Source organism: Rhynchophorus ferrugineus, unplaced genomic scaffold (genome assembly GCF_030347505.1).
Source record: "Rhynchophorus ferrugineus isolate W39M unplaced genomic scaffold, kcgeb_rfMv2 rfM4, whole genome shotgun sequence".
Lineage (NCBI taxonomy): Eukaryota > Metazoa > Arthropoda > Insecta > Coleoptera > Curculionidae > Rhynchophorus > Rhynchophorus ferrugineus.
The window spans coordinates 20,981,812-20,997,663 of NW_027472583.1; the positions used below are offsets into that span (position 1 = coordinate 20,981,812).

Here is a 15,852-nt window from a genome sequence, read left to right on the forward strand (position 1 = left end):
TGGGGTTGTATTTGAAAGCTATTTTACTGATAGTATACTAAGTTGGTTATAGGAAGTATTCTCCTAGTGGTAGAAATATGGTAAGCTATATATAATAATTCCTGCATGAAGATTATTTTGCTACTATGTAAGAATACTACAGTTATTCTTATTATTTAATTACAAACCACTGAAAATCCTCATATCATCTTTCTTAAATATCAGTGAAACTAGTAAGTTTTATGGCAAACATGAATAAATATGTCAAAAGACAATAAATTGGAAAGATATTAATTTATACCCCAATATCACAAAGAGAATTATTAAGAATTTTTATTACCTGAAAATATTATTGTCAGCAAATTAATTCATTTATCAAAATAAAAGCGGTTTCCTATAATTATGGTTATATAAAAGACATTTACAATTAAATACCATCCTTATATATAATCAATCAATTTTCATGACAAAATCTATGTCGATATATTGAATACCTTCAATAACATAATAATAAGTTAATCGGTATTGATCAAGGCACAACGATAACAATGATATAAATTCATCGAATAGATCAGACAAGTTAATCAATCAAAAGGAACACGCCTTTTTCAAATTAACGTTATAGGCTTTTAATAGTTCAAATGAAAACGATGAAACTTAAAAGGATATGATTAGTTTGCGAGCTTCCGCATAAAACGCTATAAATAACATATTATAATAAATAAAATTGTATATGCATGAAAAAAAAATGTTTTGAAATTTGTTTACAAAATAATCATATATGGACATAAAGTGGACGTAAACAATGATATGATTTTAATAATGTTGTAAAACATCAGGAATATTCGTTTGTGATTATGAAAAATTGATAAAGTGACATTCGCAAGATTAAACAACTTGATTTGATCTTTAGAGGCTTCTAAATTTAATATTTAGGAATCAGTTTGATTTCTGTTAAGACACCGTCAATAAAAAATAAATGTAATTATACAAACATTAATATCAAAATATTTAAACAGCCGGCTTGGTGGCGCAGTGGTAAAGGTGATTGAATGGCCCTCCTAGTGTTGCGATAGCCGCGGGTTCGAATCCTGATGGGGCATGGTCGCAAATTAATGATTGTGATTGTTTAAAGCTTATGATTGTCCTAGGCAAGAGTGTAAAATCCGACAAGGAAAATGATCCCAATCACGCCAATAACCAGGCTGGGTAAGACCGAATGTCTTCTGGGATGATTTCTATAGTTGGTCACTCGCCAGTCGGTAGGTTTAATGCTGAGGACCGTGGTTCGGAGCCCACTTTAAACTGTAGGTCCAGTCCAGATAAATCCAAGGTTGGTAAAAGAAGACTAAAATATATTTAAAAAAGAATATTTAAATAATATGTCAAGCATTTTTACTAAATGTTAAATGTAATGTATTATTTTTGTGGTTGTAATTGTTCTGAAATCTTCTTATGACATTATAAAAGTGTATAATTAAACAATAATATAATTATATTCAATAAAACATCTTAGATTAAACGTATTATATATTTTTAATACTATTATATTTAAAAATCACTTATTTTATATAAATACTCCAGATGTGGTGTAAAAAAAATATTTTAAGTCAAGACTCGTTAAAAACGCTATTTTCAAATTAATATTTATAAAATCACTTAAAAATCAACCTCAAAAATCCAAGAGCCAGTTAATTATTTTATTTGTAGTTTTTGGTAAAAGTACAGTTTAAGTTTCCGCTTTTTTTTGTTATTATACGTTAAATTACCATATACGGAACATAATTGTGCTACTTCAAATATTTTAAAAATATTTTTATATTGGAAGCTCTGCTATAAATAATAAGGAAGCAAAAAATTGCTTTGAATAATACATTTGTTAAATAATAGATTTGCGGTTACAGGTGATTTTCCTGTCTGGTTTTTTTGTTGCCTGGTGTACTAATATTAACAATAGTTTGAGCAGGTATGCAGACAAGCAAAATTGAAATTTTTATTGATATATATTTATTGCTAATTATTTTATTATAGTTTTTTGAAACTTTCTTACACAACCGTATTATATTTTTGTAACAAAATGTTTTTAATCTGTTTCGCTAATCTAAATATTACCCAATAAATGTGCTCAATTTTTATTTTAAGTGTAGTATTTAAATTTATATTATCACCTAACATAAAATTAGGTCGTAAAATATAAAAAAATATCGATATATCCGTTCATGGATACATTAAGAAATGTATAATCATACATTTGCTATCACGATGAGCAAAAAAATTATGTTGGGTTTCGAAAATATACCGGTTTGTTGAAAATATGTACCTTTCCTATATTCGGTAAAACTATACTCTTAGATATTAAGCATATAAGGAAATGCTGGAGCAGGTTTAAAACATCTTAAAATACTTATTTAAATAACATCAAAATAAACTGTAAAAAGAACGCAGATAAGATAATGAAAATGCAATAAACACTCAAATATGAAGAGAACTATTATTACTATAAGAACAATGTGAATTAAAGTTCACCGTATTTTTTTTGTTTTTTTTTTATATTTTAAAGTCTCCTTTAACCAACTAGCGGTTTATGTGGACTGGATCTACAGTTTAACGTGGGCCCCGAACCACGGTCCTCAGCATTAAGCCTACCGACTGGCGAGTGACCAACTTTAGAAATCATCCCAGAAGACATCCGGTCTCACCTAGCCTGGTTATTGGCGTGACTGGAATAATTTTCCTTGTCGGATTTTACACTCTTGCCTGAGGAAAATCACAAATTTTAAACAATCACAAATATAAATTTACGACCATTCCTCTGCAGGATTAACCCGCGGCTATCGCAACAGTAGGAGGACCGTCCTATCGCCTTTACCACTGAGCCACCAATGCTCCTGCCAAAATTTCGATTCCGGTGACCAGGCGTTTTTAGGGGTTGGGTAGTATATTTTAGTTAATTTTTTTTTATTTGTAGTCTCCCCAACACTGCTGTGTTATTTAACGACCTTAAACACCGTTTAATATCAACAAACACTTATGCCTCATTTTATTTTATCAACTTTTTTAAACGACTTTTTGCCCCAGCAAGATTTTTGCCGAGCTAAACTCTTAGCCCGCACGGCTTTCCGCTGCATTTTTAGATTAATGTTAGGTTTATATTGTTCACTAAGTCTGTATAATTATTTCTTCGTTAATAAAGAAAATGAGTAGCAGATAATTCGAAAATATATGTGTAAAATATATGGAATTATTAGTAAAATGTTTAATATAGGGATGACTAACACTAGTTTTGTTTGCCTATATATGTTCTATAACAGTCTACTAAATTAGTGTTAATAAATTACATATTAAACATTTTACTAATAATTCATATTTTGTACCCGTATTTTCGCATTATCTGCTGCTAATTTTCTTTATTAAGCAACAGTTAACGATATAAACTTATTGAAGAACAATGTAAACATAACATTAACCTAAAAATACTACCTAACCTCTACTCTCGCAAACAACAATGTGGTGTACCATCAAAGTGTTGGACGGAGCTTAGAAATACTTGAACCTGCATAACGCCCAAGAGAGTACGTGATACGGCGAACTTTAACATATATTCTTCCTTCCTTAATTTACTTTAAAATACCTAAAAGGTTATATATTATACTGGCAATTTGAGACATTGAAAGCAATGTTGGTTTTTAAGTTTCTTTTTTCCATGATGGGTTTTTACCATAGGTTCCACAATTTTAAATTAGAAATGAATACCAGTTTTTTCCTCCATATTAAAATCCTGGAAAATCTGTCAATTTATGTTGGCGAAATGCCTATAGCCAATCTAACCAATCCGAGCTATCCAGAATTTATTGTATTATTAGACTCAAAATGTTCCATGCCGCAATAATATTTTCATTTGGCATGCCACGATGGTCAGTTTAACTTCGTAATGAAAACCATTAATTAATGTGTTTTAAAAGCCAAAATTTTGTTCATAGAAGAATTAAATTTTACTGTGTTTAGCTAAAAATATTCGATAGACATAAATAGTGTTAATGAAACATAACATGTCCGTGAACAAGTTACGGGCTTCGTTAAAAATAACAATATCTCACAATCAGAAAGTCAATCATTTTTATAAATAATTATCGAAGCCGGTTTAGTTAAATGGCGGGATGATTACCCTATGATGCTCCTTCCATGGGTTGTTTTATTTTCTATCTGAACTTATTTATTTTCTTATATTTGATATGATGAGAGATAGAAAGAGAAGCCTGCACGAATGGTGTGCCCGATGATTTGGAAGTAGCTGCAAGAAAACGTGAATATCGGTCTTTGTACCAAACACTTAAGAGGAAATTACTCCTGCAGACCCCGACCCACCACAGGGTTTAGCAACTTCGCCAGCACCTAATATCTTAGAAACTTTGCTTTATGATCCACTAAAAGCTGCTTACGTGCAAATTTACTGACCAAAAGCAGAACTGTAAGCATGGTACAGAGTTGTAATTGTTCCTATACCGAGGAAAGATAGAATTAATAGATCTTCAAATAGTTTACAAAAAGACAAGCCGAGAATAGCAGACAGGATTTACACGGAATTCAGATATTAGAAGACTAACATTGACAGGACATCTGCGCCCAGAGATCGTGCGTTTTCAACAACAGTTTATGAGTTGAGAAGTAGACACTTTCTAAGTGTAAGAGTCCGCTATGGCTTTATAATGATGATGATTGTCCATTCGGTAACTAGTCACACCAGTAACCAATATGTCTTTTTTAAACAATTTGGCGATCAGTAATTTTAATACGGATGGCCAGACACTAATTTGTAAAAGAAGATTTTTCTATATATATTATTACGATATATTTATTATATTAAACCTATATAAAGATAGTTCTTATACCTTCGTACTTTAAATAACTACTGATCCAACATGTGACCAGACTGGAATGTTGTTTTGCAGGTCAACGTTTTCACAGTTGCTAAAATATTCGCTATAATATTTAACGTAAAATTTGTGATAGGCAATAATGCCTAATAAGATTCCACTTTATTAAATACAATATCGAACGTTTAAGAATGTCCCAGAACGAGTCATCAGAACATAAATTTTGCATGGAAAACACCAACGTTCAAGATGTTCGGGATCACACACTAATTAAAGGAATCCCTGTGACTAACGGTTCATCCATCGTTTACCGCCGATAGACGATTCTTAATGTGTATCAATCAGTCAGCCTGTAAATTTATTCAGTCATTCAATTAACCGTTTTTATAGATATATAATGAGAAAAAAATGAGCTAGTTTTCGGCAGTTAGAATGTTTGTGAAAGTGATTGGAATTAATTTGATTTAGTGTAAGGCGGCACGCATATCTCTGTCAAAAATTGACTCGAAAAAATCGCTCCGAGTTGTTATTAACTGTTTCGTGATTGTAAAGTTGTAGACGTTTTTTTTTTCATGACTGATTTTAAATAATCATCTTCAATCTTCTCTATATGACACAACAGGTTTTATCGTTATGTTAGATATATTCGAAAGGCAGTGTTATGGTTTTTTTTCTTTTTGATGCTGGAAACAGTTAGATCGCGTAATGTATTTGTGGTTATTAGTTTCAAGTCATTTTTATAATAAGCTCTAATTCGCATTGGCAACTTAATACAGAGAGACCCAGAGTATTATTTAAAATTAGGACGTATTTTCAAGTCGGGATGTTGTTTCATGAAACAGATCGGCTATTACGAAGGTGGTTCAAATATGATCGAGACAAATACTCTGACATCTTTGTTTACTATTGAAAAAATTTACAAAAATTTGCAGTTGTTCTAGGTATTTCGCTTCACCAGTTACGCATTTTGTCCATCTTTCCGCAAGTTTTTTGATGCCGGTATCGAAGAATTCCTAGGGCAACTCGAACAGCCATGTTCGTACGAACTCCTCTACCTCGCCGTCGGTGTTGAATCTTTGACCTCAGTGGTCCAAACATGTGGTAGTCGCAGGGTGATAAATCTGGACTCTAGGGGAGGAATTGCAACCTTACTCGCGGATCTGATTGTCTTCGTTTTGACTAGCACCGCTTCTTCCATCTTCCAGCACTCTTTAGACGCACTCTTTAGTAAATTTTTGCTCGAAGTTCAACAGTTTAGGAACCCATCGCACCGTTATTTTGAGATATTGAACGAAGATGCTTGAAGATATTGAATGAAGAACGGAAGATGCTGCCGGAGTCCATCTACAAATTTTAGAAACTTTATTTGAACCGAATTACTACACCCTAGTCGTGTGTTTTTAACCGACTTCGAAGAAGGAGGAAGTTCTATTTCGGCTCGGTTCGGCTGTTAAATTGATTAGCGAAATTCGAAATCAATTTAAGGATTTTTTTTACATATATCATTATTTCGATCTATCACAGTTAAATATACCTTTTGCTGGAGGTAATAATAGTACGGACACAAATTATTGGAACCCCTAAATAAATATATGTCACCACATTTTTAATAAAACTGTTAACATCCTTATTTTATATGCAGCAAATATTGTATATGTACATTTTATAAAAACTAAAGAAAATTAATTTTATATTGAATGAAGAAAATAAATATTTCAAAATTCGGTAATCCTACATGTCTCAGTGGGTTTTCTTTTGCTCTTTCTGCCGCATTCCATCAATGATCGTTATAAATCCAATCTTAACAAGATTTTTTTGAACAAATTACAAAAGTAATTCGTTTTCTTTAGTATTTTCCCGCCATTGTTAAATATATTTAGATTTGTGTGATGAATGTAAATGAATGATATAAATTTGAACATTTCTTATAATAAATATTTGTTTCCATTTATTACATATGAAATACGCCCGATTTCAGAACAGACCATTTGAAAAATAACAGTTGAAAGGAGTTGGACCTTGACAATAGAGTGGGGTTTTACTTTCATTGTTCATGTTTCATTGTTCAACATTCATCAACAACAAGATTGATTGAAATTAATAAAATTCAATAATGTCGTTTTTATTAATATGATTAGGAGGGTTGTTCCTTTTTGGATTATTTATTCCCTTTCACACACAATAACGACAATCATAGACAAACAGATAAAAGTAAACGTTGCTATTTTTAGGTTTTTGAAATACCTAAAGGAGGACTAAACTTTATTATCATAAATTGAATGTAATAGGATTAGTACATATAGTCAATTATTTCTATATTTATTGTTTCAGATATCCTTACGTCTTTGGAAGTACATTTTGCTTTCTTAGGGGATTACTAGCAGAGACATCCGGTAATGCCACGGTACTAACCATAACTGGCTTTACAGTTGAGAGGTACTTGGCTATATGTCATCCCTTTCTCTCCCATACAATGTCCAAGCTATCCAGAGCTGTAAAGTTCATTCTTTTTATATGGATGGTGAGTACAATAAATACTAATTAGTATTCGAATGATTTCTATTGTGATATGGTTTTCAATTTCAAGTAATTGCTAAAAATAAACATTTTATATAACGAGAAAATGATCTCAATGTAAATAAAGTTATAATATTTCATAGCCCCAGTTATATTTTCCACAATATAGTGTTACGAGCTCTAACAACTTTTATTTTTGCCACAATTTCTGATGATGCAGTTTCAGCTATGACCACTTTTCAAGAAACTAGCTTATTTAGAAATCATAGTTTTTATAGAAGCCCATTCACTTGACACATATATTATTTTACTTCGAATTCTTTGCGCCTTCGAAATTTTGAAGCATTTTTCTCATGCACTATTCATCTATTCATATTAATTTAATTCAATATATATACCAATAGCTTATCCGCTGAGCACCAATGCTGGTAGAAATGATTTAACTTCATTCAATAATCGAATTTAATCCAATAATTTGCCTAAGGATGATCTTTATTATCCACATTGATTATACATATTAATAATTAGTTGGTAACCACATTGAGAGAAAATAATGAATAGAGTTCAGGTGTAAGAGTACTTTTTGGTGTGCATTTTGGTAGCTTTTGCATAGTGGTCCGAATTAAAAGGTTATATTAAGCACTTTGACTGTGTTATTATATCTAACGCTGTTTCTAAAGCAAAATGTGCTTTAACATGAGATCTTCAGGATTATGTACAATGGTTGGTATAAATATATTAATAAATAATATTTAAAATATGAATTAGAAAATTACAGAACTATTAGTGGAAATTTGGAATAGGTTACGAAGAGAAGAAGAAAAAATCTGGCACAAATTGGCCAATAGCATTTATTATTGTGATAAATAAAATGTAAGATAAAAGGGACCGTAATAATTATGGAGGGATTACCCTATTTTTCAGAGCAATCAAGATTTAGGAACAAATAATAGAAAATCGTCTAAAACCAGCAGTAGATAACAGAGTCGCAGAGCGGATTTCGAAAGGGAAGATATACACAAGGTCATATATTCAACATAAGAGAGATAGTGTGAAAAGTACAACATAAAAAAAACAACGAAAAAAAGAGATATACCTAGCATTCATTGATTTAGAAAAGGCATTTGGTAGACTTAGAAAAAAAATATAATGAGTTATTTTATAACAATGGTGTCATCCAAATAGAATTAACGCAAGATATAAGTTCAAGTCCAACCCTGTTCATAATATTATTTAATGAAATAATAAAGACTTAAAATTAGATAAGGATTATATAAGATAGATAAGATTATAATAGATAAGGATTATATTATATAGAATAGATAAGATTATATAGATAAGGATTATATAAGGGGTATACAAATATGGAAAAAACTACAACTAAACTGATTACAATCAATGAACCAGACCACATACATAGAGAATACGGAATGATAAGGAATAAAATCAAAGCGAAAGTCATGGTGATGAGAGAGCCATAAGAAATAATTATCGAAATTTAAGCGGTATGAAAAGAATAAGCAAATGCATTTAACTATTTGTATATAGAAATCGAATGTAGTGAAAATCAGGAGAAAGAAAGGAATGCCATAAATAAAAAACCATGAATTTGTACTTCGCCATAAATAGAAAATTCATTAACAAAAAATAAATATGAAAGTCCCCAGCCTACCATAGTAAAACACATTTTTTTATTCAACATAATTCCTTTCAAATGTGAAAGCCTCCAACTTTTCGATGGCATTTTTGTAGTACGGTTTGTCCTCTGCTTAAAAATTGGCCTCAGTTTCGGCGATCACCTCTTCATTCGACGAAAATTTCTTCCCAGCGAGAATTCTTTTGAGATCTGAGAACAGAAAATAGTCACTGGGGTCAGATCTGGAGAATATGGTGGATGATGAAACAATTCGAAGCCCAATTCATGGATTTTTGCCATCGTTTTTACTAACTTGTGACACGGTGCATCGTCTTGGTGAAGCAGCACTTTCTTTTTCTTCAAATGCGGTCGTTTTTCTGCGACCTCTTTTTGGCGTCCACTGCGTTCACCGTCTTCGGTGCTCATTTCACCACGTCTAAACTTAGCATACCAATCCTTGGTGGTTGATTTTCCTGCGACAATGTCCGGAAACTCGTCATCAAGCGAAGTTTTTGCTTCAACTGCATTTTTCCCTTCAAAAAGCAATATTTTATCAACACGCGAAATTCTTTTCAATCAATTTTTCAATAACAAAAGTTGCTTCACACAAAATGAAATAATTCTCAAACTAATGATCCGACAGCTGTCATATTTATACACGTGTCCTAAAAAACGTATGGATTTAATTTTCGTAGCGCCATCTATGTGTCAGACCAGTGACTTTTCATTTAATATGTTAATAAAATATATAGACCTTTGACCTAACTTTAACATTCGATTACGCGATACGCTAAGGAAGAATAACTAACTAAGGTTCATGAGTGTAACAACGGTGGACTGGATGAGAAGTGAAGATATAAGAGGCCATAATATTAGACCATTGAAAATTATATAGAGAGAAGACAACACAAAAAGACAAGTTGGTAAGACATAGACAAGACAGGTAAAGATAATATGGGAAGCAAGGATCAAGAAGACATATTACAAGATTACACCAGATTACCTACCAAACTTTATAAATTATAAAAAATAACGTTAGATTGAGATAATAATGTGTTATTTCTAAGAATATATGTATTTGTCATCACAATTATTTATTGAAATGTATTCATTTTTTTACGAATTTTGTAAGAATGTGTATTACAAATTATGATAATATATGTTAATAGTATGGACATGTTAAAAAGTTTAACTAGAAGATTTTTTTATTTGAATATCTGTGAACTTATGAATCAATAGTCTGAGCCATTTTTATAATGGATTACCGAAATGAGAACTAAAAAAGTGGGATTTCATCATTGCACAAATCGAAACTGACAGGTGTTTCTGAAATTTTGTAGATTACAACGACAACTTATGCAGTAAAGAAATTATTAAAAACTTCCCGTCATCTAACTTACTGGAATTTAGGCAGAAGTTTGCAATGTCAGCGTAATTGAGCACCAACGACGGCTGAAGCATCTCAGTTACTACCCCACTTGAAACCTCATCTCATAATATATACCATGGAAATTTAGATAGAAACATTGCAGTTCAAGGCATTATCAAAGGCAACAGGTAGAGGACGGTGAACACGAGATTTGCAACGAATTTCTGTAAATAAAAAATTCTTCACAAAGGAGGTACTACTGACAGATCTGAGGTAATTCGAACACACTCGCATGACGATCATTTTTTTAAAGCGAGTCTTACAAGTATTTATCTTAAAAGTGAACATTCAGATTAATATCTAAACAGATTAGATGGACTCAAAACATTGCTACAGCTCTTAAAATAAAATATTTTTTATAAAGTGAGTGTATCTCTCTAATAGTATACAAATCACTACAATCAAGGACCGCTTATATCCAATATTCACTTCCAATTCACAGAAATTTTCAATTTTCAACCTTCCACAAGATTATTTGTATTGGATGTACGTTTCTTAAACTCTTAGTGAACTCCAAAATGCTTACTATGATTTATATCGCTTCAAAAGAAAAGAAATTGGTTCTACTAAAAACAATCGTTAATATCACAAGATTAAGTTACCTTTTATGAAAAAAAATCATTTATGTTATATATTACAACGTGTATATTACATAAAAGATACAGTTTCCGACAGAATATTTAGTAAAAGTATAAAGCTTTTCCTGCAATATTAATTATAAGCACATCTAAGACAAATCTCTGAGCATTTTTGTCCTCCAACTTTATTAGTTCCAAGACCGTCGATATAAAGAAGCCTCGCATAAATGTCTCCCGCTTATTTAGATGTATGGCTTTCATTTTCTCATTCTCCAAGCATATAATTCAGATGATTTGACAGATGCGCTTTAAGCTCATGTTCAATGATCCTCATTCACTATCATAAAACATCCAGCTTACGAGACAAAATAAATGTGAAAATGAAAAAAACATCGACTAGAGTTTCCTTAATAACATTAAATCTTAATATAATGTAAGTAATTTATTTGATTACTTCGCTTTACTTTGCTTGCCCCTAAAGGAATCCATATAATTAAAAACATAATTGTCATAAAAAGGAAAATATTTTTATGCTGGAGAATTTTTTTCCATAATTTTAATATATATTAATTTGTGATAATTAAATAACATTTAAGGATATAACGAAATAAAATAACAGTATATCGGCATCAAATAACGAAAAAATTTAGTAAGATCGTAAATTTTTTTCAAAAAACAAATAATAATAATAAAAATTGTTTATTATTGTTTTTCCTTCAAGAATTCGACAATGGTTCCAGGATTTTTTAAATATTTTTTATAATTTTGACATTACAAATAGTCAATCAATATATATATATATATATATATATATATATATATATATATATATATATATATATATATATTGATTGACTATTTGTAATGTCAAAATTAAAACGTGTTATTTTAGCAAATTATTTGGTTATTTAGCCTTTTCTACATATAATAATATTAGACAAGAACCTAAGTTTGGAGAATAATGGCATGCGAAAAAGGATTTGATTCTACAGTGTTGCCAGTTCTTGCAAATTGTACGTATATTTGAAGAATAAAATAAAAAAGATCCTTTTATAAACATTATATATTTTAAAGGGAAAACGAGAAAATAAAACATGTAATTATTTATCAATATATAAATATTACAATAACAAACCAAAGTTGCTTAATATAGTTCTTTTAACGTGTTCGATATTTGAATGGTATAATATATATTCTCGAATTTACAAATTAAATCAAGTCCAAACTTAATTAAGTTTAGGTACAGTGTAAGGTACAGTGTTCATATATAATGCAATACATGTAATATGAGGAACCAATAGTAAACATCTAATTTTGATGGAAAAAAGAGAAAATAATACAATATACAAGATAAGAAGTATAATTCATTTAACAATGCATAAAAATCATCTATTTATTAAAATTACGCAATAATATTTCTAAGTATTGTCTCTATCACTATTCTAGATGGTCCTAGCCAAACAGCATCGTAATTTCTCTCTAAATTCATTCAATACAATCAAGGAATGTAGTTCTAATCCATATGCATTAAATCCGTGTGTAGAATCTACACATATATAATCACGGATATATTCTTTTAACGTTTCCTATTGTCGTTCGTATACTACGATTAACATAAAATATAAAACTTTTATATACTTTTATGAATTCTTGATCGATTGCTCTCAAGAGCCGCCATTTTGATGAGGTATGTTAAAAATAAAGAAAAAATAAATTAAAAATACAGGTAAAGAGACATTGTACTTTTACTTTCGCACGATCAACTATGTCTAAAATATAATCAATTTGGTGCTGATTAGAATCCAATTTGCAAAATAAAAATAAAAATAAAGTATATACGTACCTGAATGAAATGTCGACAAATATCTCTTCAGTTAAGAAATATTATAAAAGCCTATTTGAAAATGGTAACTAATCGATTATTTATCCGTTACTGCCTAATATTTATAATCAAAATATGCATAGAATATGAACAAATTCTTAACCATACAAAACACACCTCTTATCAGTGCTAGGGTCAAACCCAAAATTGCCGCTGTAGTTCGTTGGATTCTACCTCTCGAATGCTTGTAAATGGCATAGTCAGAAAGTTTATTCTGTCTTCTCCTGTTTTCCTGAACACTAGAATGTTTGTAACCTGATGCCACTGATTATAATTGCTTCTTTCTATGATTATTTATTCTTAAGCTATATGACTCGAACTGCGAATTATATCGTAAAGAGTAATCGACACCTCAACATCTCTATATAAATATTGTACTATTTCTACAGAATATACTACCTGGTGGTAATGACTAGCCGAAGGTATGTAATAATTTTAGAGGTATGTGTTCAGCTTCAAAAACTCTCAAAACTGAAGGTCGGAGATCTTGTTCGATTTTCGCAAGATTTTTAATAGGAAACATTCCTTAACAGCATTTTATAATTTTGTCTATCGCCCTTTTCTAATGTTACATCATAAAATCGTTTTTACATTATATTTAGTATAAAATATGTCAGGTTAAAAGAGTGCTTAAGTTTAGGGTTAATAATAAATTAATAAAGTACTTAATTATGCAGGCGATTTTAGTCTCCTGTGGAAAAACTTTTCTTTTTATCCATGCGGTTTTACTATATACTAGATTGGAAAGGTAGCTTAAGATTAATTATGAATGGATATAATGGACCGCTTTTATGTAAGATTGAAGCTTTTTTTGTAATATAGGGATCTTAAGCTCAACTAATTAATTATAGTGTGAATTAATTATTAAATTATGTATAAAGAATTCCCGGACTATACTAAAAATTATTTCTAAACCAAAAATACATTTTGTACCATTCAGCTAAAATGTGCTAAATGTACATACGTTTTTGTTTCATTTTTTCTCATTTTCACTGTTATTATCCTATCTGAGTAGTTGTCCTATTTCTTATTCCAGCTTTTCATTTATTATACGGACTACTTGTAACGGTACTTCTTGCTACTATTTATCTTCTTTACTGTATGTTCTAGGTTCGACACTCTTTCCAATTGGTTTTCCCCTTGTCCCTTCACCATTTTGTGGTTCGTTTTTTAATTCATTCGCCATATTCTTGCTTTTGTCGTCTTCATCATCGCACTTTCCATTGTCAAATTCTCACTATTAACTATTTCTTCTATTTCTTATTTCTTAATCTCCCTGTTATCCTGTTCTTTTCTCTCTCCATTCAACCTGTTGTCATGTTCCGTGTTCACATATCTCTATTTATTATTTATTTTCGATTTCTATCTTTATAGTTTTGCCCTTTTGCGCCCCTTTCTTCGTTTTATTTCTTAATTTTCCTGTATTTTAATTAAAATTATTTACTTTAATTCTTCGTGACTAATAGTTTATTTTTGGTGTTACTCATTTTTTCACGACAAGTAAGCCCTCCTAATGAACTTCTCTAAAAAATAAATAAGGAACACACTAAGATGTAACAAATAATCAAACTTAGACATTTAACATAAAAACATGTTTTAATATAAAATATGTACGTACTAGTCGGTACCGTTCCCAAACAGCCATATTAAATTATAATATTTTGTACTGTCTGAGGGCCCACTAACGATTTGAAACTGATTTTTACTTAGTTATTACAAATATTATTACGTACATATTTTACTTTAGAACTCTGAACTACTCCCGATTTTTCGTCACATTAGTCCAGCAATAACATTATACACAAAGATCTGATTATTTTAGATAAAAAAATATGTGAAAACATTATACGTGCCTTTGAAATTTGAGGTTTTCCCTCGATTCCTTCCCCCACCTTCCCGCCAACTTGTTCATAACTTGATTCCAATGGGCCCACCTTGGCAAGGCACTCTTAATAATCTTAATTTAAAAAAAATTTGAAAATCTGTCTATAACCGACGGAGAAATCGGCGAACCTACAACAATTTTTATAACAGGCGCAAAATCAACCTCACTTAACTTGATACGTATCAATACGCCACTATCAATGGTCATATTTATCTGATAATTCGCATTCTGGATAATTTTAACTTTGGACGCTACCTTTTAATAAGGAAAATATTGTTCAAAAATCCGAAGTTTTCTTTGTATTAATGAAAATTAATGTCCAGAAATCTGAAAGCATAGATAGTTTTCACGCAGAATGATTACATAGATCAAAGACTTTTACAGTGCAAATATTAAAAATATCAGTAGTAAATAACAAAATAAAAATAGGATCATAACTGAACTGAAGTAATATTATTTATTATAAATATAGGCAATCCTATCACATATGATAAGAAAAATTCCTACACACTTTTTTTTTAGAAAAATGGTAATGTGCAATAAGTTTTCAATAAAATACAACACAAGTTGAGATGACTATATTGAAAACTATGGCTTGTTTGTCAAATAGATTCATACACCGCTACATAAAAGTTGCATAAAATATTAGCAATCTTCTAATTGGTTTATCTGTCTTCAAATAAACTATGAACAAATTCTTATATATTAAACAAAACATGTCTTTTTATATCATCAACCAGCTTCTCTTAAAGACTATTTAATTCAGATTGAGGAAAATAAAGACCGGCTCTGCAAATCCAATCATGCACTATAAAATAATAAACAAGCATTAAAATGATTTATCTCGCTTAAAAGAACTTAAAGATAAGTTGACATTTGTTAAAGAAAACAAGTTTTGCTTAGTTTAATCAAGAACCTTTCGGCAATTAGTATTTTAATACTACAAACTAAATTCCAACAAAGTAAAAAGTGCGCGGTAAAAGGCGGCAAAAATTATTGGCAAAAAACTTATTAAATTTAACGTCTAATAGAAATTGGTACAAATTATTTTTGCAAAAAAAAATTGCATACC

General features: G+C 30.3%; 1 protein-coding gene across 1 annotated transcript in view; it reads left to right on the forward strand.

The window, feature by feature from the left end:
- LOC143196062 (pyrokinin-1 receptor) overlaps positions 1-15,852 on the forward strand; it is a 250,893-nt gene that overhangs the window by 58,730 nt on the left and 176,311 nt on the right. The window contains exon 2 of the mRNA XM_076403647.1: positions 7,185-7,374. Within this exon, the coding sequence (XP_076259762.1) occupies positions 7,185-7,374 (190 nt within the window). The remainder of the gene's footprint in view (positions 1-7,184; positions 7,375-15,852) is intronic.